This window comes from Lygodium microphyllum, chromosome 3, assembly GCF_053477565.2.
Source record: "Lygodium microphyllum isolate KBCC chromosome 3, Lygodium_microphyllum_v1.1.10, whole genome shotgun sequence".
Lineage (NCBI taxonomy): Eukaryota > Viridiplantae > Streptophyta > Polypodiopsida > Schizaeales > Lygodiaceae > Lygodium > Lygodium microphyllum.
Window position 1 is genome coordinate 104,460,633 of NC_141137.1, and position 27,845 is coordinate 104,488,477.

Sequence of the window (27,845 nt, forward strand, 5' to 3'; positions counted from 1 at the left end):
AAACTAGTATATTCTAGATATTTTAGATATTATTCTAAAAAGATAGAACTAGATGTCATTTAGAAGAAAAGACAAGTGATGTTTTAGTTAGTTTTGAAAATTTTATAAAAAGAAAAAAATAAAGAAAATTGATTGGCGAAATCGCGCGTGCCACGATTGTAGTCTACAAGCAATAGACAGCACTTCGAACAGGGAGAGAAAGGAGTGATTTGAAAGCTTTCTAAACAAGCATCTTGAGGTTTTACCCCCCTTTTGGAGCCAATGCAACCATCAGATTTATGATCTGAGCATCAGATCACTAATTCTTCCAAGAGTCCCTCCACTCTTGTTCTCAGCCTTATCCCCTCCTCTCTAATTCATTATAAATATGAGGCATGGGAAGGTACAAGGGAGAATAAGGAGACCCCAAGAGGCTGCGAGAGAGAGGTAGAGAGAATGATACCCCTCCAAGAGATTGTGAGAGAGAGCTTGAGAGAGAGAGAGAGAGAGAGTTGGCTTGACTCTTCCCAGTGGTACTCAACTTGTGGGTCAATCTTTGGCAGATGATTATTTTAAGTTCCTTAAGGTTAATTGCACTAATGTTAATCGAGCGATGGTGGCATGGAATCTTTTTGCTTTGGCATCTGGTCTTCATATTAATACGCAGAAATCTACACTTCTCTCCTGTACGGAGACTGATCTGCAGGCCTTGGGCTGGCGTGGAATTGTGATCCCAAAGGAAGATATAACCAGACACTTGGGATATCCTATTGGGGTGGAGGTAGCACCCCGGGCTTTACTGGATTGGACGGCCTCTCGAATTCATGACAAGTTCATGTACTGGAAATCTCAAGGCTGGCCTTTACATGTCAGACTGAAAGTTGCTCAAAGTATTATGATCAGTATGATATCGTTCTTTTTGCCACTCCTTCCTTGGACTAAGAAGTCTCTTTTGGAACTTGTTCAGCCTATCAGGTTTATGTTGTGGAAAAAGAAGGGGAATCTCGGTTGGGTCAGGTTTGGATTTCGTGGCAGCATGTGACTATGCCTAACTGAATGGGAGGAGCAGCCCTGTTGGATGTTAATTTGCATATGAAAGCCTTGGGGTTGGCCCTTTTGCAGGCGTTATGTGTACAGAGTCATCCTTGGTCGGATATTACAAAATTTTTCATTGATAAGACTGGTATCTCTCACGGTAATGCGGTTATTTGTGCCTCCTGGTGGCATGTGCTCAATTCCTCGAGACCAATTAAGACTACCCAGTCTTTTCTCCTTTCTCATTTGATTGCATCCTGGCAGGAGATCTTACGTTTTTCAGTTTGGCGCCCTCCTGAGATTCGCAAGGAGACGAATTTACTACAAGGAGAGGTCTTAGCCTCCTCCAGGTTGTTGGATTGGCCGGACAAAGATTTGCATATACTCAAGTTTAATTGGATGGCTTGTTTGGGGTTGCAGACAGTTTTTGATGGTGTTATTCTTGGGCAGTCCCGTCTTTACTCTTTTTCACGTATTTGTCAAACTTTCGGGTACCCCGTGGATATTGTGATATTTGGTCATCCATACAGATCACACTTTAGAGGCTCTCTCCTTTACCAGTGCTATAGCCATTGTATCCATGGCGTGACTGGAAGTTTGTGATTCAAGATGATTTTGAGAAAAGGTCTGCTAACCAGATATACCATCAGATGGTATGGAGGCCAAGAGATGGGTCACTACAAAGGTGAATAAATTATGGCATATTAGGGACGGCAAAAAGAAGTGGCAGGAAAGATTCCTTCAGCTTTGAAAGTCTAAGGTTCCCTATCAGGGAAAAGTCTTCTTGTGGAGACTGTTGATTGGTGGTCTTCCAACTGGAGAGGTGCTGCGTGCCCAAAAGATCTCTGTTGGTCGTTGTGTATTTTGCACTACATGTGATGAAACGTTGCTTTATCTTTTTGTTTCTTGTCCAGTAGTGCGACAGATCTGGTGTTTTATTTCTAGCATCTGGCTCTCCGCGATTCAGCTCCGGATAACAACCCGGTCATGGATTATGGGAAAGCTGCCCTCCATGCCTTCTTTGCATTCTGATTATTCTTGCCTGTTCCAGTTCCTTAGATGGACTGCCTTATGGCATATTTGGCGAATTTTGATTCAGTCTCGGGCATCCATGGTCATGTGGCCCATATTCGAGGTTTACTGCTATGGCAGATTTTATCTATGATATTAGTTGACCTGGTTCTTCCTGACATTGCTGCCCATTGGCTGGCCATTGTTCGCTCTACACCAGCAATGTGATTTTCTCTTTGTGTCATAGTCCTAATAGTCTTTCGTCACTTTCTTTGAGGACGTGATGGTCTAATATAACAGAATGTAAACACACACACACACACACAGATTCTCGGATTACCTGATGGTCTGACGTAACAAAAAGTAAGAGATACGGAGAGATTGCTGACCTGATCGTCTGATGTAATATTTACTACTTAATTCAATTATCTTCACGAAAAGAGAGAGAGAGAGAGAGAGAGAGAGAGAGAAGAGTTACCCTGAGAGGCTGCACAATTCCCTCTATCTCAATCCTCGACTTAGCCATCTTCTCTTACACTCTCCCATCTCGAATCTATTTCGCCTTCTTAATCTCTTGAGTCTACTTATGAACGATGGCCTCCAAGCAAAGAATGTCGCATGTGGATGACAATCCTACAACCATCAACGAAGCTTCGGGCGAAAGCATCACTGTCAATTCAATTGCGGTACCAGTCATAAGCAATGTATTTCTAAATTGATAGGTACTTGCTTTGATTCTTGCATAAGATATATTAGGCCCATGCTATGACGTATGGGAATAGGTCATGGGAAGGGATATGCCTCTTCTCACATCTTCGAAAGATGAAGTTTGCAAAGTGCATGTATTAAGAAAAATTAATTGCACTTACTTGCGTATGGCTTATTCATTGATAAAGCAATCGGTCAAGGGTTATGAATAGCATAATCGTAAAAAAGAATGATACCAAGAATTGTGCATACAAGTATTAAGAAAATTTTGCAGAGAATCGCTCTTTGATTCCAAGGGAGAGAGTGAAAATGCGATGGAATTATTATCACGTCTATTCTTGTATTATTTGAGAAAAATACAATTAGTTTTGCTGGTTGATTGAACAACACCCTAAATGTTTTTCTTTCAATCAATTGATTGTTGCATTGTGATTTGGATAAATATTCCAAGGCTTGTGTTGATGGCAAATGCATGGCAGGGGTCTGTAATGACAAGCTGCCATAGGAATAAATGAATGTTTTCCTAGAAGATGATATTAGGGCTGATTGCCTTGATTATGCTTGATTTTTAATTGGTTAATTAAGAAAGAATATTTGCACGGGTGGATCATCTCTAAGATCGCACCGCGGGATTACCCCAAGAGGGCACTGCTCGATTCACAGGCCGAAGGTCGAGTGATGAAAAAACCAACCACGGAAATGGCATCTCATTCCTAGACCGCTTGTGGGTCAGGTGGAGCTTTGGACACCCCTTGCCTGTCCAAAATGGAGTTGGAGATCCCCATGAGCCCAACATCTAGGGCGTTAGAATATCCTATTCTAGATAAAGGATGAAAATTTTGGTATCATGTGATTCGGACCGTGTACTTCTATTGGACAGAAGGGATACATAATTCTCCTGGATGGGCAAGAGACAAAGATTAACTTAAAGATAAGTTAAGGAACTTGTTTATCAAAAGGACTGCTTGTTTTGTTTTCGTGTCTGTGCTGTAAATTACGCGAACGAACCCTGTTCCCTAAAAGGCTTAATTAATGAAGCTGATTTTAAATGTCGTATATAAATGTGGTAGGACCTAATTAGCAAACTAAAGCTATCAAGGGAAGCGAGTGGGCGGAATCCCCGACAGGTCTGTCCTACGGCAGGGTGGTCCTAGAGAACTGGGAGGCTTCTCACAAGGATTTATCGCCATTCGACTTTAGGTATTATTAAGTTAGAACCCGATTCATGCCGTTTTAGGGGACCGAAATGGGACTATGCCCCACAAGCAGAGAGATTAAGCAACGCATCCCCCTTGTTTCCCATTCTCTTTGAACTAAGTACGGGACAGATGTCCCGTACTTAGTTCAAAGAGAATGGAAAACAAGAGGGATTGGGTATCTTTAATTAATTTTCCTTAATACATGCACTTTGCAAACTCAGGAAAATTAAGAGGGATTGGAAACATTCAAAGAGAATGTTTCGTTGCAAGGCGGACTCGGGAAATCCTAGACAACAAACCCCGTGACATTCCATGGGAGTGCCAGGTGGCCTTGCTTAGACTCGTCTCCCGATGGACTGCTAAAAGTGTACCGGGACAGATGGGCACGTTACAAACCTAGTCATCTTCAAAGCACTGGTCTTGCCTATTTATAGGTACTCCTACTCCATTTTGTCTTTCATCACACTTGGAGAGAAGGATTGGAGGCCCTATAGTTGGTCACTAAGTACTGGTTACCCTACTTTTATTGTACTCATTCTCATGCTTTCTTGATGTATTCAATTGACCGCTCATGATTCTATAAGAGAATACACCTGGGCTTTGAGAAAAACCTTTGGCCACCAAGCAAGCCTTGTGTTTGTCCGATGTGCCATCACTATGATAGTTGGTCTTGAAGACCCACTTCACTCCAACGGCTTTGCAATGAGTGAGCCTAGGCACAAGATACAACATGCCATTTTGCTCTTTCCATGTAAGCCTCAAAGACATCCTATTCCGTTAGTGAATAACTCCACATGTGCTGGGTAGCCCCCCCTTTTCCGAAAAGGCAGCCCATTAGGACATCCTTCACCCACTCACTAAAGAACTTTACTGCCAGAGGCAATAAAAAATCAAATTTGCTCCAAAAGGCTCAAAACACAACTTTTTCACACTTTCACAGCTGTTCCTGCACAAACAACTAATAAACAAGTCTCCACACATATGTCCACTTGCTCCAGCCGTATGATGATGGACAGAACTCCCGTTTGCACCAGTTCACTGGAAACGCAGCCTTTGTGTTGCACCAAATCCTCCTCTTCAGGGTTGTCCACACTTGATCACCCTGAACCTACTCTGGAGTTTGATACCATGTTAGAGTGCAGTGATGCGGAAGCATATGCTCAGACTGATTGAAGGTGCTGAACATGGAGAGAAGAAAGAGAGAAGGAGACAATAGATGCTAATAATGCTGAACACTGAATGCTGAATAAATAGGGCAGAAAACTCAGTACAAGAGGCTGTGTGCATATGAGAGACCTCGCAAAATGCATACGCCATGATGTAGCAGACTGCAGCCAAGCAGGATGCTAAATAGGCAAGGAAAAAGGGAGGAAGATCATCCAGTCGGCCAGCCAGGCTGGTCCCAGTCAGCCTGCCACACAGCAGGCTGGTTCAGGGGTCTTGTCTGGGCAGATCCCTGCCCTGCCTGGCACCCTGCTGTCCTGCCTGCTGCCCGCAAACAGGCTGCCCATCGCCCAGACTGCCGACCCCCTGCTGCCTGCTGCCAACTTGATGGTGCTGTCCGCATTGGTGTCTGCCCTGCCCATACCTCCTGCCTAGCCCACCTGTCCATGCAAGAGGCGCTTGTTCTACCAACCTACCCCCCCCCCCCCTCCAGCGGGCCCTCCACTGCTCTATGTCATTGGCTGTACCCTGATTTCCCTACACCACCTTCTCCCCCTGCCTTCCCCACAAGCCAAGTGCTCATAACATACAACACCATCACTGAGAATTATAGCTCATGAACTTTGCCATATACCAAAGGCATGGCATTAATATTGATTTACTCTCATGTTCAGAATCATTTTTTTATGTATAAGAAAATTCAATGTTCTAAGAAGATGCAAAAGGAACCATTCTATCAGGTTTCAGAGATATCCAGGAATTAAAATTATATAAGTTGCTTCCATTGCAGGCTAAATTGGCAAGGCCAGCCCTCCACAAACTCACATAAGCATAAAATGCGCTCATAGTGCAAAGCTTCAATGACTCGCTACTATAAGCTAGAATTATATGCAGCATTGAAGTACCTCATGCAGTTACCATCTCGCTATATTGTGGGGGAACGACAAAACGAGTTTATAATGCATCCATTGATTTTAAGTTTACAATTTTAGGTCACAAGAAATAGCCTTGCAATGCACCCAGATGCATTTTAAATGAGAAGTAGAAACAAGAAATACCAACCTATTCGAGCAGCTTTCCAAAAAAAGCCTCGAAACCTACAGGTAAGAATGAGCTGCCATAGCTTAGTCAACCATGCTGGGATTTACCTAGTAAGAATTATTTTCTAAAGAAAGTACAACTTAGTGTAATTGTCCTTAACCGAAGTACTGTTTCTAGAAAAAGCACAAACACTTACCCCGTTCGTTGCTCCAAGATAGCTGGGAATTGCATTTTCACATAGGTACAAGTACAGATCCCCAATAATACTACTGTGAGAAATGATTGAAAGTTGAAAAGTGCTGACTGCAAATATGTCCAAAAACAAAAATGAAACAACAATACTGCAATGAAATAATCAATTTAGGACTCAAAAGAGAGGGTGAATAAAAAAACACGAGATTGCTTGCTTAACTGACAAAGTTTATGCTATTAGTTAATCCTTGGAAAGTCGTGCAAATCAAAATCTAAAATAAGTTATGATATGAGTTGACTCTAGTATTTGGAAATGAAACAATGTGCTTACAAATAGGAAAACAATATTTTCCTACCCGACTTAAAATACACCTGCATAATTACAGAACATTTAGTAGCATATCCTGTAAGAGCATGTGTAGTTTGTGATCATCGAAGTATCCTAGCAGTTTGTGAGCAAAAATACATCATGTTAAGTCATAGAGATCTCTTTTTTAACCTTTAAGTAAGGACATCGAAAAGTTTGAGGATACAAACCTTGAAGAAGGCCTCCATTTCCTTTTCATGCTGGTCTCTCTCTTTGCTTGTGAGTGCCTGCCTCACTCTTTCTAGGGTTCCGCAGGGTTGAATGCTATTGATCCTGCATGGTGCTCCACCAGCAGCTCTCCCCAATGCTGAAACTTTTGTTGCCTCCTTTTCCCTTGTACTCACCCCCGGACTGCCTTTTCTTTTATGGTCTCTACGGAGAGCCAGAGTGTGGATGACCTGCTTCAAAGGGGGCCTGCTTCACCCAACCAGCACCTGCACTTGGAAGTTCGAAGGGCACCCCGCACAGCCAGCCAGGGAAGGGGGGGTGGTTGTGGTGGGGGGCAGGTTTTGATATGGGTGGTTGGGCTCAATATTATTTGAGAGTGCCCATCCACACCTTGTAACTACCCTACCTCAACTTTCACAGGAGCTGCAGCAGGTCAGCCAACTTGGGCAGCAAATCAGCCATATTCTTGCCTCCTAGCCTATTTTATAGGCTACCACAGTAGTGCCTCCATATTCAGCCAGCTTTCGCCAACAGTCTCATTGTTGCCTGCAGTCTTCATCATCCTGGTGCCCTCACTGATGTGCCTTGGCATTCGTGTAGGGGCTCCTTGTACCAAGCTCAAAACTGAATTCACCTTCAGTCTTGATTCCTTCATCATTCGTGCCTTCTTCTCTCACACTCTTTCTGTCTCTCTTCCTGTTTATAGTTTCCATCGTGCACACTTGCACAAAAGGGCAGGAAAATGCAGCAATAAAAGAGGTTTCTCTATATGCAAACTTGGCAATGATACCGTGTCAGTGACAAGTGTGCAAAATAGAAGCAAGAAACACGGGGACCCCGGCTGGGGGGGAGGCTGAAATGTTTTCTTCATTGGCAGCTGGACCTTTTCCACTTGCTGGTTTTCTCCGTAAGGAGGATTTATTCCCTTGGCATATGGCAATCTCTTTTGCTACACTACCACGACTCTTGTATTTCTCGTGTGGTTAATAATATAATTGCCTATTACAAAAAAAGAAAAACAATGAACGCAAAGAATGGTGAAGGAACAAACTTACTAAACAAAAGGACCACATACAAAGCAAAGCCCCTGCTCGTGTGTCTGGTCCACATTACTGAGGGCATCAAACTATAGCAGGAGGAGAAGATGATCTGACCAAGGAGGAGAGGAGAGAGAAGATTTGCAACAGCAGGATGATCATGACCATCGGCAGTGAAACGTCCCCCTAGGATCCAACCCACTCACGAGACATGACACAAGCCAAACTCACCATAAAAGGGACTGGACATCAAACTTACCTCCTAGCTATAGAGCCAAATGGGCTCACCCCTAGGCTTGGGAGCTAGTAGCAATTCGAGCTACAACCACATCCCAAGAGTTGGCATCCAATACCACCAGCCCACACCATCCCGGTTTACAGATGCATCAGCCAACAGGCCAAGAGACCAAGAGTAGTGATCACACAATGAAAAATGTGTACAACAGAGCCTTGAGTCCTATTTATAGGACTCAGCTGAGTCCTATTTATAGGACTCAGCTGCCCTAACCCCTAAGTGTCCTTAGTGCATTCTCACTAAGTCACTTTGTAACCAACGTGACCAATGCTACTAGTGCCCATCTAGATGTTCAAGGACATAACACTTCCCCCCTTATGAATGATTGTTGTCCTCGATAATATCCTCGGGAACGAAGTGAGGAAAACGACTCTTCAATGAACATACCGTCTCCCAAGTAGCCTCCGCCTTCGAGCGGTTTTTCCACTTAACCGGTAGTCATTAAATCGAAGTCCTTTGGGACTTTAAGGTAAACCCACATGCCTTCCTGGAGCTCCCTAGGAGTATGATGTTGGTTAGCATAAAACATAGCACAATCCTAGGCTATTTGAAATGCTTTCCCTCACAATCATCAACATCTCCTGCATATCGTGCAAAAAGTTGACTACAAATTGCATTATCACCCCGTGTTATGTCCCTGGAAATCCACATGGGCGCTAGTAGCACTTCGGGCCATGACCACATCCTAAGAGCTAGTGTCCCATACCACTAGCCCACACCATCCATGTGTACGGATGCATTAGCCAACAAGTCAAGAGTCCAAAAGTAGTGATCACACAATGAAAAGTGTGTACAATAGAGCCTTCAATCCTATTTATAGGACTTAGTTGCCCTACCCCAAAGTGTCCTTAGTGTATTTGCACTAAGTCACTTCGTAACCACAGTGACCAATGCTACTAGCACCCATCTGAATGTCCAAGGACATAACAAGCAGGAAGGAGATGATGTGACGAATGACACAAAGTGGAGGCCCCCTTTACAATTGGGCACCTACTTCAATACCTTCGAAGCCTCTCCCTATTGAGGCTTCACCCTTAGTGGAGGAGGAGATTGCTTAACTGCCAGATTCACCCATTGATTCGACCCCAATGGATCTTCCAGCGACTTCGGCAAAAGGAGAGTAGTGAGGAGAGTTTCAGCCGCCTCCTTATATAGCTCGTGATATACTGTGATTTAGGAATTGAGGGAGTCACTGAGAAGTGGCAAATCCGCAGGATGTCCCACGGCATTCATGGAGGAACTAGGCACATTTTATTGAACTTATTTGTACTAACTATTGTTTAATGACCCATGCCATACAAGATAGGAAGCCCACCTTCATGAAGGAGACTTTGCAATCACAACATTGAAAGAAGGCTATGGAGTAGAAGTTGGAGGCTATCGAGCAAAAGGGCACTTGGGAACATGTGCCTATGCCTGTTCATAGAAAGGTGATTGGTGTTAAATGGGTCTTTAAGACCAAATATCGCAATGATAGCACTTTAGATAAGCACAAGGTGCGGCTCATTGCAAAAGGCTTTGCACAGCCACTAGGACTGGATTTCCGTGACACCTTTGCACCTACAGCTCGAATGGCAACCATTAGGGCCATTCTTGCCTTAGCAAGCCACAAGAGATGGCCACTTTATCAACTTGATGTGAAATCTGTGAAGAAATACCCTAACGCAGAAACATAAATGAAAGCATATGACAAAGCATAAAATCAAAAGAACACAATTAGGGTTACGGTAGCTCAAAGACAATTAACACAATGGAATCCGAATAAATGACCAAATACTAGGTATACAATGCTCACACAACAAACAAACCGTGTAGAAATGAAAACCATACCGCAAACTCTCGTGTCTTGAAGACCAAGGCAGAGGTGTTGAGCAATAGAGTGTAGTGTACTCTTGATGGATCCCAAAACACAGCAAAGGCAGCCTCCTCCAAGATTCGAACACCAGCAAATGCAACTATGGAAGCTAGATTTGATACAAATAGGCAATGAGGAGAGAGAAAGATTAAAAATGCAAGTACTTGAGGAAAGAACAAATTTAGGTGATAGCTGAAAACTAAAAACACAAATGCTAATGTGGTCCTTCCAGCCATGAGACACCAAAAACAGCAGTGCGACATTGTTTGGACGCGGTCGCCAATAGCAAGAAGTGGTCCAGAAGCAATTGCGAACTGTGGAGAGTGGTTGCCACGCAGCAAACGCAGCAACTGTGTGGCTAGATCAGCAAGGTGATGGCTGGAATGTGAGAGAACAACAAGGTGGAGGATAGAAATAGGCGCTAGACTGATGCAAACAACAATGGGTAGCTTTAGATGAGATGTCCTCCACAAATGGGATATAGGTAGCAAAGCTAGAGGGCCTAAAACCTACAAAAACGAGATTGGACTACATGGAGGGCAGCATGTCTATTTATAGAAAGTTTCAAGACCTCGTACCGCACACCATTTTAAAACTTTCTCAAACCGTGCACCAATTTAGGGTTTTCATTGATTAAGCATTCTTAGGGATGTTTAAGTGGCTAATTCAACATGTAATGGTTATGTTAGCTCAACAGGGTCTGCCTTCCTTAATGGTGATTTAGAGGAGATCTATGTTGAACAAACTCCTGGCTTTTCCTCATCAAATGGACACGTAAACAAGTTGAAGAAGACTCTTTACGACCTCAAATAGGCTCCATGTGTTGGAATGAGAAGATAGACTCGTTCCTCCAAGGAAATTTTAGGTATCAACGTTCCTTTTCCGATCCCCAGTTGTATGTCCACACCTCAATTGGAGGGTAGCATGTCTATTTATAGAAAGTTTCAAGACCTCGTACCGCACACCATTTTAAAACTTTCTCAAACCGTGCACCAATTTAGGTTTTCATTGATTAAGCATTTTTAGAGATGTTTAAGTGGCTAATTCCACATGTAATGGTTATGTTAGCTCAACAAGGTCTGCCTTCCTTAATGGTGATTTAGAGGAGATCTATGTTGAACAAACTCCTGGCTTTTCCTCATCAAATGGACACGTAAACAAGTTGAAGAAGACCCTTTACGACCTCAAATAGGCTCCATGTGTTGGAATGAGAAGATAGACTCGTTCCTCCAAGGAAATTTTAGGTATCAACATTCCTCTTCTGATCCCCATTTGTATGTCCACACCTCAACTGGAGGGCATGTATTGTTCGTGCTTTAAGGCAGTGTATAGAGTGGCATCTTCTACCACTGGGCTTCAAAAGTTACTAGGAGAGCTTGGCTGTCCTCAAACAAGAGAAGCTATGCTATCTAATGCTAGTCTTACTCAAGGATTTTGGGTTGAGTCTATGGCGACTATTCTACATTTGATAAACATATTGCCTAATACTGCTTTGGATGGTGGCATTCCTAAAGGGGCATGCTTGGGCAATAAGCCCTCTTATAATCACTTTTATTAGTATATGATTGTGAAGCTTATATGCATATACCAAAGGAAAAGCACAATATGTTAAGAGCCAACATGGATTAAATGCATCTTTTTGGGCTATGGACATGGTGGGGTGAGATGGGTTATTACCTTTGGGATCTAGAAGATAGAAAGATTAACGAGTGTCAATGATGTTTGAGCCCGCAAAGCATTGGCCACTCCATCAAACTCCGCAGGGAGCTTGTAGAGCATAGTCCCTACAAGGTGAGCTGCTAGAAGGGCGGACTGCATGTATCGAAGCTAGTCTTGAACCTATGTGACATGAAGTAAGAAAGATTGAATCATATCCTTCAGCTCAAACTTCATCTGCTACTGGACCTATCCATAAAGAGTGACAATATGCTCAGGCAAAAGAGCCTTGTACAACATCGGAAGCTTCACCCAAATCGCAAGATAAGTCTTGCAAGCAGTGACTACTAGAAGCTTCTTTGGAGATGCAGCAAAGAAGGGCAGAATACGCACGGGCATCTTTAGTATCCCATGTGAGCACACCCTCTTCATAATTGTCCTTGTCAAAATCAGTAGGAAGAGGATTAGGACACTCATAAGCTCTAAATACAATGTACCATGACTGCTTCTGCACAGATCAAGCTTTCATAACAGCACTCCATGTGAGATAATCAAGGCCATGTAAGTTGTCATCAGTGAAACAATAGGGGGTAGCCATCTAGAGAAGATTGGAAAAGAAAATAAAGGAAAGAAGAGAAGGAGAGAGAGAGAAAATACAGCCAGCCAACAGCACAGACTACACAAAACAGAGTTCACAAGCAATGTCGGAGCACAAAATCTGCAAGAACCAGGAAGAATCAGCCAGAATAAGTCAAACAGAAGCTGAAAATGTTTTCAGCCAGCCTTCAGGAGCCCAAGAGGCTGTAAACACAAGGGCTGGAAATCAAAACACAATTAGAAGATACATTAATTGCAGTCGCCACCTGGAAAATGATCGGGAAATCAAAAACGCAGGCAGCAGGGGCAGTAAATGCAGTAAACGCAGCCGCCTATAGGAGAAGTGCAGCAGCAAAACGCAAATCTGAATGGCAACTGCCCCAAATTTGGTCACCCAGCTGGAGCAGATAGAGAAGATCAGTAATCAGCAATAGGCGACCTGTAATCAGCAGAAAACAGCACACAAAACAAAGATCCTCAAAGCTGATACCATGTCAGAGGTGGATGCAACAATGGAAGCATAAACAAATGCTACAATAAATTGCTGAGCACAAGGGTAGAAGAGAAAAACACAAAAGAACATTGTAAAGAAGAGAACTCAAAAGAATGCTCGGGAAATGGAATCCATATACCAAACACAAGAATGACACATACAACAATGAGTCACTGGCTCATAGGCAATGGCATCAGCTCTCTCTCTCCACAGAACTTGTAGGTGATGATGTGACTGAATGAGGAGGGAGCCTAGTATAAATAGGAGAAAACAATGCCAAAATAGGAGCAGGTCGACCAACATAAAATGCTCAAATACACATCATAATGACCATAGAAAAATGCCTAAAATACCTAGCCATGCCCAGCATAGCTCAAACTCACACATGAGCTTTTTAGACTATTGACACCTCTACCCCGACATAGACCTATGTGGATCCTCATGATGATGTGACCACAGATTCGATAGCTTTATCACATCGGTTGAATGCCAGAGCTTGCTCTTTTCTCCTTTTAAGTTGTGCACATTTTGTGCTCATGCATGTTAGATGTATCCACACCGCTACAGCAATTTGGAGGAGATTGGCATCTCTCTACCGGATCCAGACATTTGAGCATCAATTCTCTCTCAAGTTGAAGCTATGACAGCTTTTTGTATTGCAAATTCCCCTACGATGAGGAATCACATCCATAGGACAGAGGAGCTTCAGGATGAGCTTGCATCCCTTGGTACGGATATTTCTTCGAAGGACCTAGCTATGACACTTCTCTCACATCTTCCATCACCATCATATGATGTGTTCTACACCAGTCTTCTCACTTCACATTGTTAAGAGTCTCTTACTTGGGAGGAGCTAGTTCCATTGGTGCTTGAGCAGGATGTGTGTCACAGTGAGACAAATTCTTGCGGAGCCCGTGCACATTGCCGTGCCTATGTGACTTCATCTCCAAGTGTAGGACAAGCCAAGTAGAAGAAAGGAAAGAGGAAGAAATTGGAGTCTTCTTCAGACTCTAATACAGATATGGTGGGGAAACGTAGAGGATATCCCACGTGTCCTCATTGTGGAAAGACCTCACAGCTGAAGGAGAAATGCTAGAGGAAATACCCTCACCTCTTTGAGAACGAAGAATGGATCTATATTGGAGACTTCATCTACATCTTCTTCATCACCTACTATTACCAAGTTCGTGACTCTACACATTTATCAAGTGGAGGAGCCTTCTTCGACTATCTTGTCTTCTGAGCAGCCTTGGATCATTGACAATGGTGCATCAAGTCCTATGACTCCCCGAGATGATTTATTGCAGAATCTCCGACCGTCAAAGGGTATCATCACTAGTAGTGTCATCTCTTCAATGCCTATTAGTGGTGTTGGCATCTTGCCTCTATTGGCAAACCGTCCATCAAGCTTCATTTTTGAGGCCCTACATGTTCTAGACTTCGACTTCCCTCTCCTCCCAATTTCTGGCTTTTCTAGCCTTGGGACTTGCATTGTATTTACAAAGTCCGCCGTCTTTGTTGAGGATTCTTCTACAGGAGCTACTTTTGTGACAAGCTGGCAAGAGAGGGCTATCTATGCTCCATCCCCCTTTCATTGTGTAGGACCCTCCAGGACAGCTTTCTATAGCCACACTTGATCCTACTTTTGCACTATTTATCCCACAGGTTCCATCCTACCCCCTACCGTCTCTTCTGGTGGTTCCCTCATATCTCCCATCCCTTTCTAAGGGGGACAATATTAGTGACGCAGCTATGGGTTTCCTCACCCGATGTGTTGCAGACTAGAACTGTGAGAAGTTTCTTCAAGGTTTTCGGTCTACTTTGGACATTTCCTTTATGCAGTAACCTCTTGGCCCTTGGTCCCATTTGTTTCTATGCAGTAACCTCTTGGCCCTTTGTCATCAAGTCACCATTCCTTGCCACTTGGCCCTTGGTCCCTATTGTTTCTATGCAACTTAGGGCGCCTTTGATAGTTTCTCGTGTCAGAAGTGGTGCAGCAATGGAAGCGTAAACATAAGCTACAATAAACTGCTGAAAGCGTAAACATAAGCTATGATAAACTGCTGAGACACAAGACAAAAGAGAAAGGGAAAGAAAGAACACAATATAGATGAAAACTTAGATGTATGCTCGAGAAATGGAATCCATATACCAAGACATGAGACAGTACAGAAGCAATGTGAGTCACCGGCTATGGAGGCACTGGAACCTGCTCCCTCTCAACAGAAACTGTCAAGTGATGAATGAATAAGTGGAGGAGGGAGCTAGACAATATATAGGACAAATAAATGCCCAAAATATGACTGGTCCTGGCCGACTGGCTGCAAATAATGCCTAAACCATAATAAACAATGGCAAATAAAATGCCTAAAATGTATCTGTGCTTGGCTTGCTGTACCACAAGTACAGAATCAACCATGAACTGACTAATCTGCTAACACCCTCTCTCAGATCATGGGTGATGTGGTACAATACAATATACAATGATAATGTCGCATCATAGTACACACAACAAGATCCACCAAAGTAGAACCATGGATACCCAAGTAGTGGGTACGCAAGCCACCACCAAGGTGCCTCAGAGAGAACCTTATGCTGATATCGATCGTACTAGCTCCTGAAGATAGAGAAGATCATAGCAGCTCTCAATGTCTGTCAACAATGCCCCTGATGTAGCATACGTGGCCATCCTGTCACCAATGCCGTAGCGCATAAATGACCATGAATTCCCCATCTTTGGCCAAACCGTCAAAGTGTCCCCTCATGTGAGCTCCAGACGAAAGCCACCCGCTCTTTGTCAAGTAACCAACCCATCATGAACCTGGATGTCAATCCCAGCTCCAAGATTTGTACCTGCTAGACTTCGATCAATGCGTTAAGGATGTCCCTCTCTAGATCCTGTGCATCTGTATAGAAATATAGATGAGGCACGGCTGCCCCATCTCACCACCCTCTCACAATCCCTCTCTAGCACTGGAGAGTCGTGAGGGATGACCACATCACCACCACTAGAAAGCAGCTGAGGAAGGGGCCACTAAGCCCTTCCCACGATCCGAAGAAGAGGATCCCATCCGTGCCTTGGACTTCGCCTTGGCTAGAGGATCCGAGTCAAAATTTGAGGTAGATGATGACTTGTCAGAGAAGTCCATATCCCGCTTCGTCTTCTGCTCCTTGTTCTTCCTGGAAACCGCTAACCCTTTGCAATCCTTCCTTAAATGACCTTGCTTGCCACAGTGGTAACACTGGTCCTTCGACTTCATCTTTGAGCCTCTCTCTGAAGTTGCAAGAGCCTCACTTGAACCTCTATATAGCGTATCATCAATGGATGTGCATGGAGCAACCATCTGGAGAGGATTGAGAAAAGAAGTAGAGAAAAGAAGGGATTGGGAGAGGAAACATAGCCAAACCACGAGCACAGACTGCAAAAAACAAGAGTTCACATACAGTATAACCCAAAATCTAATCAAAATAAGACAAAAGCTACTGTTAGAAGTCAAAAAATTGGTTCAAAACTGCCAGAAATAGCAAAATCGGCCTGTTCTGCCAATCGCCCAGCCCAAAAGAGTGCTGAAAACAGCAAAACGCAGGCTGCACACTGCATAAACGAGTGTAGGGAACTGTCGCCAGCAGCCTGATGATGAAAACACACGCTGAAACAAATGCACAAGCTGTATGGATGCTGACATTAGCAAAAAACGCAGGCAAAACTGGTCGCCTGATGGGAGCAGCAGCTGCCTGATCAGCAAGAGGAAAAACAGTCCCGAAATCAGCAATAAAACACAGCAGAAACACAAATCCTGAAATCTGATACCATGTCAGAAGTGGTGCAGCAATGGAAGCGTAAACATAAGCTGTGATAAACTGCTGAAACACAAGACAAAAGAGAAAGGGAAAGAAAGAACACAATACAGATGAGAACTCAGATGTATGCTCAAGAAATGGAATCCATATACCAAGACATGAGACAGTACAAAAGCAATGTGAGTCACCGGCTATGGAGGCACTATCACCTGCTCCCTCTTCCCAGAAACTATCAAGTGATGAATGAATAAGTGGAGGAGGGAGCCAAACAATATATAGGACAAATAAATGCCCAAAATATGACTGGTCGGCCAGCATTAAATGCTGGCCGACTGGCTGAAAATAATGCCTAAACCATGATAAACAATGGCAAATAAAATGCCTAAAATGTCTCTGTGCCCAGCTTACTGTACAACAAGTACAGACTCAACCATGAACTGACTAACTACTAATACCTCACTCTCATCTCATAGTTGGGTTAGAGGCTTGGCTCCCCATCCCCAACTGGTGTTTTCAGCATTGATCGATTTGAGGCCTCTCCATTTTCCTTGCTCTTTGATGGTCTTCCATTTGATCGGAGTTTTTATGGAGAGAGGGTCTTCCTCCTTGGTTGGCATTCTTCATTGACGTACTTCATTGGCATTGGCACTCTTCCTACCACCCTCAAATCCGCATCTCCTTTGGCCTTCCCCCATATCCAGGATCCGAGAGGGGTTGTTAGCAACCATGTGTGTCTTATGTGATCATCTCCTACCTGTGAGCCTCAGTCTGAGTCAAACGAGGACATTTAGGAGCTCTGACATTGTATTTGTCTGTCATTTTATATGTTTTAGACACTAGAGATGGAGAGCACATTAGTGCATTTCTTTTTGGACACTTTTGGCTATCATGAGCACCCTACTTAGGGTTTGGCCACTTTTGGCCCCAATTTTCCTATATATGGGCAACTTGCCCTCCCACTCTCATTATCCATCACTGATCCTTCATGATCAACAGTCCTCCTCATTCTCTCATCCCACTGCTACCATTTGGCGCCCACACCGACGCGTAGAGCTGCGTGTTGAGGTTCACCGTTGCAACCTTGTACCTTCGACCATTGCAGTCACATTGTTCCTTCTCTCTCTTGCATTCTCTCTTGGTCTCCTCTCTATGTTCACTTTCCCCTTTTCATTGCACACTCTCATAGTCAACCCCCACACAGATCTCAACATCACTTGCAATTGGTAAACCCCCTCAATGGAAGTAGAATGGTGGACAAATTAGTCTACCAGACCATTGATTGACTTCAAATCCTCTAGCCCACCCTGCTTCTACTACAGAGGCATCAAAGGTTGAGAGCTTGGTCCATAATGATAGGTTGCCTTCAAATGAGGCTACCATAGAAGCCCACCTGACACCTCCTTGTGGCCATCATGCTGTTTGGATAATGGACAGTGGAGCTACACATGATATGACTCTACTAGAAGATTTATTCATCTCCCACAATTCGACACTCCCATAGTTCAATAGTGTAGATTCTGGAATGTCCAATGTGGTAACAACTCCTCAACCAACACTCAGGGCATCAGTCACGTAAGATTTGATACAATGAGGGCTCGGATTTCACCTCATTGGATGATATCTACTATGTGCCCGAGCTCGGGGAGAATCTTTCATCCATCCATCAATGTTGTTATTTGGGAAGAGGAGTCTTCTTTACATGACCATGATTGGGGTCCTTGATGTCAAGATTACAAGAGGGACAATAAATGATGCTTCCTTTCCTATGCCTACTAAACCTTGCTTGCTTCTTGCTCTTGATCCACCTAAACACACTTTTGCCCCCTAGCCGCATTCACGAGACCCAAATGCGTCTAATTTCTCATTATAAGTGTGTCTAATTGTTTTTTTCCTCAAAAAACGGTGCGGCTAGTTATATTACTTGGAAGAATTTTACAAAGAAGTACATATGCTCAACGGTCAACAGTCTAGCTGGAGCTGTCTCCAAATCAGAAATCACTCATACATAAAAACCTCAATCTTGATCCCATAATGACGTGTCTTTTTATTGATAGCTAGCTTGAAGTTACTATCTACAGCCTGCACTGGCTGATTACAGATGGAACGATTGCTAACTCTCGCACATTTTAAGGTACAGTCTTTCCTATTCTACACATACATTCAGACAATATTTCAACATTGCAGCGCATGTGTAAGGTGCAAGCCTGTCTCAATCTGCTCTGCAAATGTTCCTTTTGTGTGTGTGTGTGTGTTTTCTGAGCCATGATTGCATTCAAAACGCCACTAGTGGCGATCTGTACACTGACTTGCGCCTGCTGCTCCAATGTTTTCAAAGTAAAATGAGTAACAAGAATGGTGGCGGGGCTATGACTGCATGCAGACTGTGTTACTTCGTGCCTCGAAATGCAGATCTGAGGTGAAACGCGCAGAAGTGAGGCAACGTACCATGGTCACAAGAGGTTATCGCAGCATATGAGTAGCCGTAAAAAGCTTCCAAGTTCCTTCGTTAGGCAAATTTTTAACGTTTCAAAAATCAGAGCACCCTCCCCCTTATGTAGCCATACACATTAAAGTTGCTAAACAATAGTATTTTTTATCATGTGTTTCCATTCAATTAGTTAGTTTTCCATAGGGGCAAAGTCGCACCCAGGTTTCGAGGGGAAGGAGAGCTTTATCAGTGTTTGTAAAACTGTGATCATACCATTATTCTATATCAGAAGCTTATCGAGCATTAATGATGTTGCCATTGGCCAATATTATGAAGCATTAATGATGCTGCCAAGCATGTGATTGGCTAATATTAGAAGCTTTTCAACAATAATGGAAGCAATAAATGGACAATTGGTAGATTGTCTAATTATACATCACCTTAATTTAATTTTTGAATGCTAATTGGCTACAATAGCACAACACTTATTGAACTGTTTAATGGGGGGGAAGTGAGGGTGGACATAACCCCACTTCCCCCAAACCCACTAGGTGGTTAATGGGGGAGTGGTGTTCCAATAAAGTGTTTCTAATGCCTTTCTGCATAAATTGTTGATAACACTCATTCACGTCAAGATGTAGCACCATGGACCTGCTTAAGGGTGATGTCGCACACACTACTTGTTATGCTTTTTGGATATATAAGTAAAGTGAGTTGCACATGGGACCTTGTTTAAGCCACATACTTCCTACAAAAGGGGCTAACTTTACTTATTAGACATTGGAAAGGTCTAGTCATGACATGTGTGTGGCAAGACCCTAGTTGTGTGTTTTGAACCTTTCACCTCCCTTAACTAACACACACTTAGGAGACTACAATCTTGACATTATTTTTCCTCCACTGTATTTTTAATAAAACCTACTTTTCACCTAAAGATGCAATATCATAAAGCCATTTGACCTCCCATAATCGAAAGGGTGAGCGCAAGAGTGAGAGTGAGAGTTGAAGCACAAGCAAAAACAAGAGAACAATGGCTATGGTGGTTTGAACTCAAGAGAGCAATATTGGTATGTGGGAATTCCAATAGTCATAATCTATGACCTACCTTCCCTTTATTATTCCATAGTAAAAGATAAGAAGAAACATGATAGTGATGGTTAGTCACCACATGGAGTGTGATAGTGATGGGTGGCCACTACTAGCAATGCATAGGTGTGTGGATACTAAGTATAAGATAAATATAGGTGGCTAGGCACATGCACCCTTTAACCCTCAACAACCTCCCACTCAAAGGTGAATGTGCCTCAAGTGAGGATAAAGAAAATACAAAATGTACATATGAGTACAATGGATGTTAAAAAGGCATCATCTCATCCTACGCCCATCATCTTCCTAAGGAGGACGTAATATTCCATATGAAGACTTTTATTGAGCATATTGGCAGGATTCTCATTAGTAGAGATCTTGAGAAGCTCTATCTGCATGTCCTCAATCACCTCTTTGATGAAGTGATACTGCACCTCAATGTGCCTAGTCTTCACATGAAAGATCGCAACTCGATAGCATTCATATAATCCAAATGTAGGGTAGGAGTCAAAGAAGTAATACCAAGGTTTAGAATTAGATGGCCTAACCATAGGGCCTCCTTTTAAGTGTCAATGGCTACAATGTACTCGGTCTTAGTAGTAGACAAGGTAATGCATTTCTACACCCCAGACATCCAAGAAATAGCACATCCAACAAAGGCGAAGATATAGCCAAAGGTGGACTTTTCACTATTTGCATATCCTACATAATTTGAGTATGTGTAGCCCACAACTCCCACTGCAAATGTTATGTCCATAGTGCACTATTTGCCAACAAGTATTGCTATGTAAGGAGCCACAACTCCCACTACAAATGTTATGTTAGGTTTAGTAGCTATCATGGCATACATCAAGTTGCCCACTACAAATGCACATGTAATCTTGTCCATCTCTGCCCTCTCATCATCGGACTAAATGCAATCTACCTATGACTGACCTTTACATGGAAAGATAAAGGGGTGCCAATTGGCTTACCACCCTACATATGAAATTGCTCGAGCATCCTCTCAATGTACTCCTTTTGTGATAAGTAGAGGAGTTTCTTAGAGTGGTTGTGTGTAATTGTGCATACCAAGTATGTGAGAGGCATGCCCCATGTCCTTCATCTTAAATCTCTTCTTGAGCTAAGCCTTCAATGCATCAAGCTCATCATGAGCACTCCTAGCAATCACCATATCATCAACATATAATATCAAAATGATAAGGCTACCACACCATCATAGGCATTCTTCATGTAAAGATACAGATCCATAGCATTATGGATATAGGATTGTGAATGTATGAAGGTATCAAACTTATGATACCATTCCCTAGGTGCCTACTTAAGTCCATAAAGACTCTTCCTTAAAGTGAGACTAGGTGTTTCCTACCTTTTCAACTAATCCCTTAGGTTGTTTCATATAGAAGTCCTCATGTAGGTTCCCATGTAAGAAGGTTGTATTAATATCCATCTGATACAAACCATAAGAGAGAATATCCCATCAAAGTCAATTACCTTTTCCTCTTTAAAACCCTTTACAACTAATTGAGGAGCAAAGCAAGCTCGATGCATATACATCATAACATATGAAAGCCTAGTAATGCCAAGTAATACATTGGAAAGCATACAAATGGCATAAATATTTAAGCTCGTACATGGTCAAGCATTGACCAATGCAACTTCTATCGAATATGAATGTAAAAGAGTTTAAAATCAAAGCTCAAAGCTCAAACAAGAGCATATCCAACATAACCAGTATGGTAAGTATGAATATGATCCAATAGCATTTTTTAGTAGCATAAAAGCGTGTATTTCACTTATATTCAATACATAAGCTTAATGTTTGCTATTTATGGCATCAATAAACCTTCCAATGGGATTGAGCAAAACGAGCTCTAATTAATCCATAGAGAAATCCCAAGCATTGATACATCATTATAGCATTGAACCTTTAGTGTATAAGTATCAAAGAAGCAGAAATATTCAAGAGTTTTCTGTCCCAAACAACCAATGCCATGTTTATCCATAACATTGAATCAAGCATGATTTTTTATGTTTGCTGCTATGCCTGCAAGTACAGCCTCCTGTCTTTCTAAAATAGCCTCATGTCTTTTATTATGCCTTGTCTCATGCCTGCATAGAGTGTCATTAAGAGCACAGAGGCTTCCAATGTCATGAGAATACTCCTCGTAATCCATTTCAGGGTTGTTTTTAGTCATTGGTTCTCGTGCATCCTTGATTTGTTGTTGAACATCTTCATTGGTCTTGGTTTTTCCCTTATTCCCTGCCATGGTTAGGCGTTGTCCTGTTAGGCCACCTGTCACTATTTTGCCCATAACTTGAGCTAGAAAGCTCCAATTGACCTACTTTTTTGTTCAAGTTAATCATTCTTTGCTCGAATAATGCCCCAAGTTGACAGAGTCTAATATGCTAGGAAGAACCCCCAAAGGCTAAGCAAGAGGCGAAAGCAAGTAGTTAAGTGTAGGAGTCGTAGTGTAGCCCCTAAAATTGCACTAAAAATTATGGGGGCTACTCCTAGTTTCTCTCCTACTATGGCTAATTCCATGGAGGTTGGGGTGCTTCAACATTGATCAATGGTCCCTAGAAGCTAGGAAACAACCTAGGAAGGTGGAAGTAGCTACATACCTTGGGTGAAATAAGGAATGGCTACCATAGAACTCTCTTTTTCCAATGCTAAAGTAGAATGGTTGAAGCTTCTCAAATGTCCATTTTGATACTAGTTGAAAGGGTGAGTAGAAGTGAGAGTGAAGAGTGTTGAGATGTCTAGCTCTACATGAGCTGGCATCCACTACATGCCTTGGTGATGTGGTAAAATACTATTCATTGGCATGTTAGGTAACTGGACATGGCTGGACTACACCCACACATTCCAGTCCTTGATTGTGGCACATTCATTGTGCCACTCTTCTTCCCTAGTGGGTTTACATTTAGTGACTACATATACATATGTTGTGGTACTTTCATATTAGTCTTTTATCATGTTATAGACTTAGTTCTTTTGTGTGGAGGAGGAAGAAAGAAGAATAAGAAGATTTCAGCCCTATTTCTCTATGTTCTCAAGTATCAAATGCTTTTCTATGTGTGTACTCTTGGGTGTTTTGCCTTGCTCCTCTCTTATCTATTTTCATAGTATAAGAGCCATCCCGCAACTACATGGAGCTCGATTAAAGGTTGAGGTGAAGGCATTGGAGCATGAAAGCAAGCAAGCAAGTAAGCATCGAGTAAGGAGCTATTCCACCTTGCTCAATTTACCTTAGGTTATAGCCACATGAGGCTCCCAAGGCTGGTAGGGCTATAGTCTTCAATTACAGTGAAACTTGCTAAGTAGGAAGGATGGTATATATATACTACAAATGAGCCCTTTAGGATCATCTTGTTGTGATTTTTGGCATCTAAGGTTATTTTGGCCTTGATTCTAGACTTGCAAGTGGTCTCGGCAGTAGTTTTTGGGTATATTGTAATTTTTACTGTGTTGGCTGATTATAAGTGCACAAGTTACAAATTTCAAATCTGTAAGGTTTCATGTATCTGCTGGGTTTCAGACATAAAAGACATCTATATACATATTACACATTGTAGTTATTGTTATGTAGTTAGTAAATATCAACTTGCTTGCAAATTGTAGTTTTTTACAAGGTTTTTTGTTTTGTCAAAATGATCAATAACTTTAACCAGATTGTCAATGAGAAGCTTGATAAGAACAATTACCATGCATGGAAGTTTAGGATGACAAATTTCTTGAAGGGCAAAGGTGTTTGGAATTGCATTAAAGGAGACATGGCAGTAGTACATGAAGTTCCTATACAAAATGCTATTGTAGAATAGGTAAAGGCTAAGAAAGATTGGGAGCAAATATAGAGTAGAGTTATGTATTGGCTGACTATTAGTGTCACAAATAGCATGATGGTCTATTTGCAACAATCTAAAACCCCCACTATTGCATGGAATAATTTGGCAAGACTGTTTGAAGTAAATATAAAGGCCGAAAAGCAGAAGCTTAAGTCTGAGCTAAACCAAGTGAAAAGAGGAAACCTGTCCATTAATGATTGTGCCTTGAAGATTAAGAGTATTGTGAAAGATCTTTAGATCTATCAATGTGGTATTGATGATGATGCATGCATACTTAGATGGACTTGGAGATGAATACAAAAGCTTTAGGTTATCTATGAATACAAGGGATGATATCCCTTGTATCCCTGATTTTCTAGACTTGATTTCTATGTTGATACTTGAATGAAGAAGAACCTTGGCTTGGATTTCTCTTCTTCTCAAAGCAAAAACAAGTCTAAACTGATATTAACAGAGGTAGATGTCGGCCAGGGTGGTGGTCGTGATCAAGGTTAAAATACACAATAAAGTAGACGAGGATAGTCCCGAGGAAGGGGGAGTTAAAGAGGGTAAGTTGTAGATTCTAACATGTAACAAATTTATAGTGATAGTAGAGAGTACTAGCATTGTGGTTAGGAAGGCCACATTTCAAAAAATTGCTTAAAAAACAAGACTGAAACTAGAAATGGGAAAAAGTAGTAAGGTAATTATGCATCCAATATAATAGAAACAATGATGACATAAGTGAACAATTATTTGTTGTTATGCAGCACTTCATGAATACTATGAATGATCATGGTTCATCAAAGAATGATGGATGGTATGTAGATTCAGGTACCTCTAATCACACGACTTCTCATGTAGAGTGGTTTAGAGAGATGCACAACCTAGAGTCTTTGAGTTGTGTGGACATAGTGGATGATATAACTCACTTCATTACTCATATTGAAAATGTGTCTTTGAGTATATGGGATGGCAAAACTAAGTACTTGGCTGATGTGCTATATGTATCAAATATTACAAAAAACTTGGTTTTTGTGGGTTAGATGGCAGAATAGGGATTGCAAGTTTAGTTTACATCTGATGGTTGTTGTGTAAAATATCTCAAAAATGTGTGTAGGTTGACTACAAAATGGAAACATACTGGTAGATTGTTTACTCTTGATATAAGTCAACCTGAAATGGATGCTACAATGTTTACACAAGGTTCAAGTGTTGTGGTTGAATTGAGGTTTGGCATAAGAGAATTGGTCATGTGAATGTGCAACAATAGAAAGACATGCAATCAAAATAGGTTGTGGATGGCTTGCCCAAGTTGAGGATTGATGGGATACATAAAGTATATGAAGCATATCAATTTGGAAAGCAAGCAAGGCATGCATTTCCACATAAAAAGCATATATGCAAGAAGCCACTTGAATTGATACATTTTGATGTGTGGGGTTCTACAACTTTGAGTGGTTGTAGGTATCATGTTTTCTTCATTGACGATCATACTCACAAATTATGGGTTTACTTTATATGTGGGAAAAGTGAGGTGTTCACTCACTTTAAGAGCTTTAAGGCTTTCGTTGAGAAGGAGACATGTTGCATATTAAATACCTAAGGTGGGATGGAGGGGGGAATATCTCTCCAATGTGTTTTTTGATTTTTTGCGAAAAAATGATATGCAAAGGCAGTATACATGTAGAGATACTCCACAACAAAGTGAGGTTGTTGAGAAAAAAAACAAGCATATTGTAGAGGTGGCTCATGCATTAATGTTAGAAAGAAATTTGCCTCATTATTATTGGGTCGAAGCAGTTGCTATTGCTATATATATTATAAATAGAATATCCACTGATATTGTACATGGTATGATATCCGAAGAGAAATTTACAAGTAGAAAGCCAAATCTATCCCATTTGAAAGTATTTTGGTGTATTGCTTATGTCTATATTCATGATGAGTTGTGCAGTAAATTGGATCCCAAAGAAGAAAAATGTGTATTTGTTGGATATTCTCTTGAGGAGAAGAGATATACATGTTATAACCCTATTATACATTAGTTGAGAGTTAGCAAAGATGTCATTTTTTATGAAATGAGTAGCTAGTATAGTAATGTGTAGAATGCAGTTGGGATTGATGAGCTTGAGAGTGTGGATATGTAGAAAACAAGCCAATAGTCATAGACATTGAGTGGAATACAATAGTTTCCTAGTCATGGTTCTATCAATAGACCTTAGAGTGGAAAATTGAGTTCATATATTACTTCACCAAGTACATCATTGACGTTAACAAAAGGTAAAGAGAAAGTTGGGAACACACCTATTGTGATAGATATATCATTAGGTTTCTCTAATGTTAATGCTAATTCAGATGGCTTTGAGTAGAGCTTAGATAAGGAGTTTGGGATTCATGCAAATGTGTTTATAAGGTCAAGCATAAGTCACATGGATCTATTGAGTGCTATAAGACATGACTAGTTGCCAAAGGGTATGTATAGGCTCATGGTATTGATTATAAGGAGACATTTACTCCAGTGGCTAAAATGGTCACTATAAGGGCTATCATAGCAGTGGATATATCAAAAGGTTGGATCAATGACACATCAAATGGATTTTAAGAATCCCTTCTTGCAGGGGGAGTTGCAAGAGGATGTTTATATAGAGCAACCACCTAGTTATGTGAATGGGAATCATCTAGATTATGTATGCAGGCTTTGTAATGCCTTGTATGGGTTGAAGAAAGCACCTAGGACATGGTATGATAGAATTGTAGAATACCATGTCAACATTGGATTTTATAGAGGACAACGTGATCACTCCTATATATGTGAGAGTGATGCAAGCATTGTGATCATTCCTATATATATATATATATATATATATGGATTATTTGATCATCGTGGGTGATAGTGAGACAGAGATTGACAATGTGAAGGGTCTTCTCATAGCTAAATTTGAGATGAAGGATTTAGGAGAGCTGCACTATTTTCTTGGCATAGAGATAATCAGGACCCTAGGGGGTATATGGTTGTCATGGAGACCGTATGCATTGGATACATTGAAGAAGTATGGTATGGCTTATTGCAAACCTATTTCCATATCTTTGGATGTTAATACTAAGTGTAGTGCACATGAGGATGGCTTGATTGAGAATATCACTATGTATCGAAAGATTGTGGGCAGTCTTATCTATTTGATAATCACTAGGCCAGACCTAAATTACATAGTTGGTTTGGAGAGTTAGTTTATGTTGCTTCCACGAAAGCCACATTTAGATACAGTGTGGCATGTATTACTTATGTCAAGTTGACATTAGATTCTATTGTGCAGGTAAACCATTGAACTTGTGTGGTTACACAAATGTAGATTGGACTAGTAGTATTTCATACATGAGATCTACCAGTAGTTTTATGCTTTTCTTTGGGAGTGTTGTTGTTACTTGGATCATCAAGAAACAATTGACAGTTGCCTTATTTAATACAGAGGCAGAGTATAGAGGTGCTATAATTTTAGCATGTGAGGTAGCTTGGTTATGCAAGCTACTTGGTGATTTGGAGATGCAAGTGGACAAGAAGGTTATCATCTATTGTGATAACCTTTGCAGCATTCAATTGGCTAGGAATCCAGTATATCATGCATGGACCAAACACATAGAGGTCCATTACCATTTCATTCAAAATTAGGTTATGGCACGTGATATTGACTTCGTTTATGTTAGCATAGAGGATCAAACTGCTAACATTTTTACCAATGCCTTGGGAAGTGAGAAGCTTCAATGCTTCAAGACTATGCTTGGAGTTCAGGAGTTCATTCTAAGCTCGAGGGGGAGTGTTGAGATGTCGAGCTCTACATGAGTTGGCATCCACTATGTGCCATGGTGACATGTCATGATATTATTCATAGGCATGTTAGATGATC

At 41.6% G+C, this 27,845-nt stretch overlaps 1 protein-coding gene across 1 annotated transcript in view; it reads right to left on the reverse strand.

Moving 5' to 3' along the window:
- The window catches only part of LOC148038699 (kish-A-like protein), a 34,984-nt gene extending 15,817 nt beyond the window's left edge, over window positions 1–19,167 (reverse strand). Inside the window, exons 1-3 of the mRNA XM_087675461.1 lie at window positions 19,044–19,167; window positions 6,334–6,440; window positions 6,159–6,193 (exon numbers count right to left, since the gene is read on the reverse strand). Of these exons, the coding sequence (XP_087531587.1) occupies window positions 6,159–6,193; window positions 6,334–6,440; window positions 19,044–19,046 (145 nt within the window). The 5' untranslated portion in view covers window positions 19,047–19,167. The remainder of the gene's footprint in view (window positions 1–6,158; window positions 6,194–6,333; window positions 6,441–19,043) is intronic.
- Window positions 19,168–27,845: the final 8,678 nt, after the last annotated feature.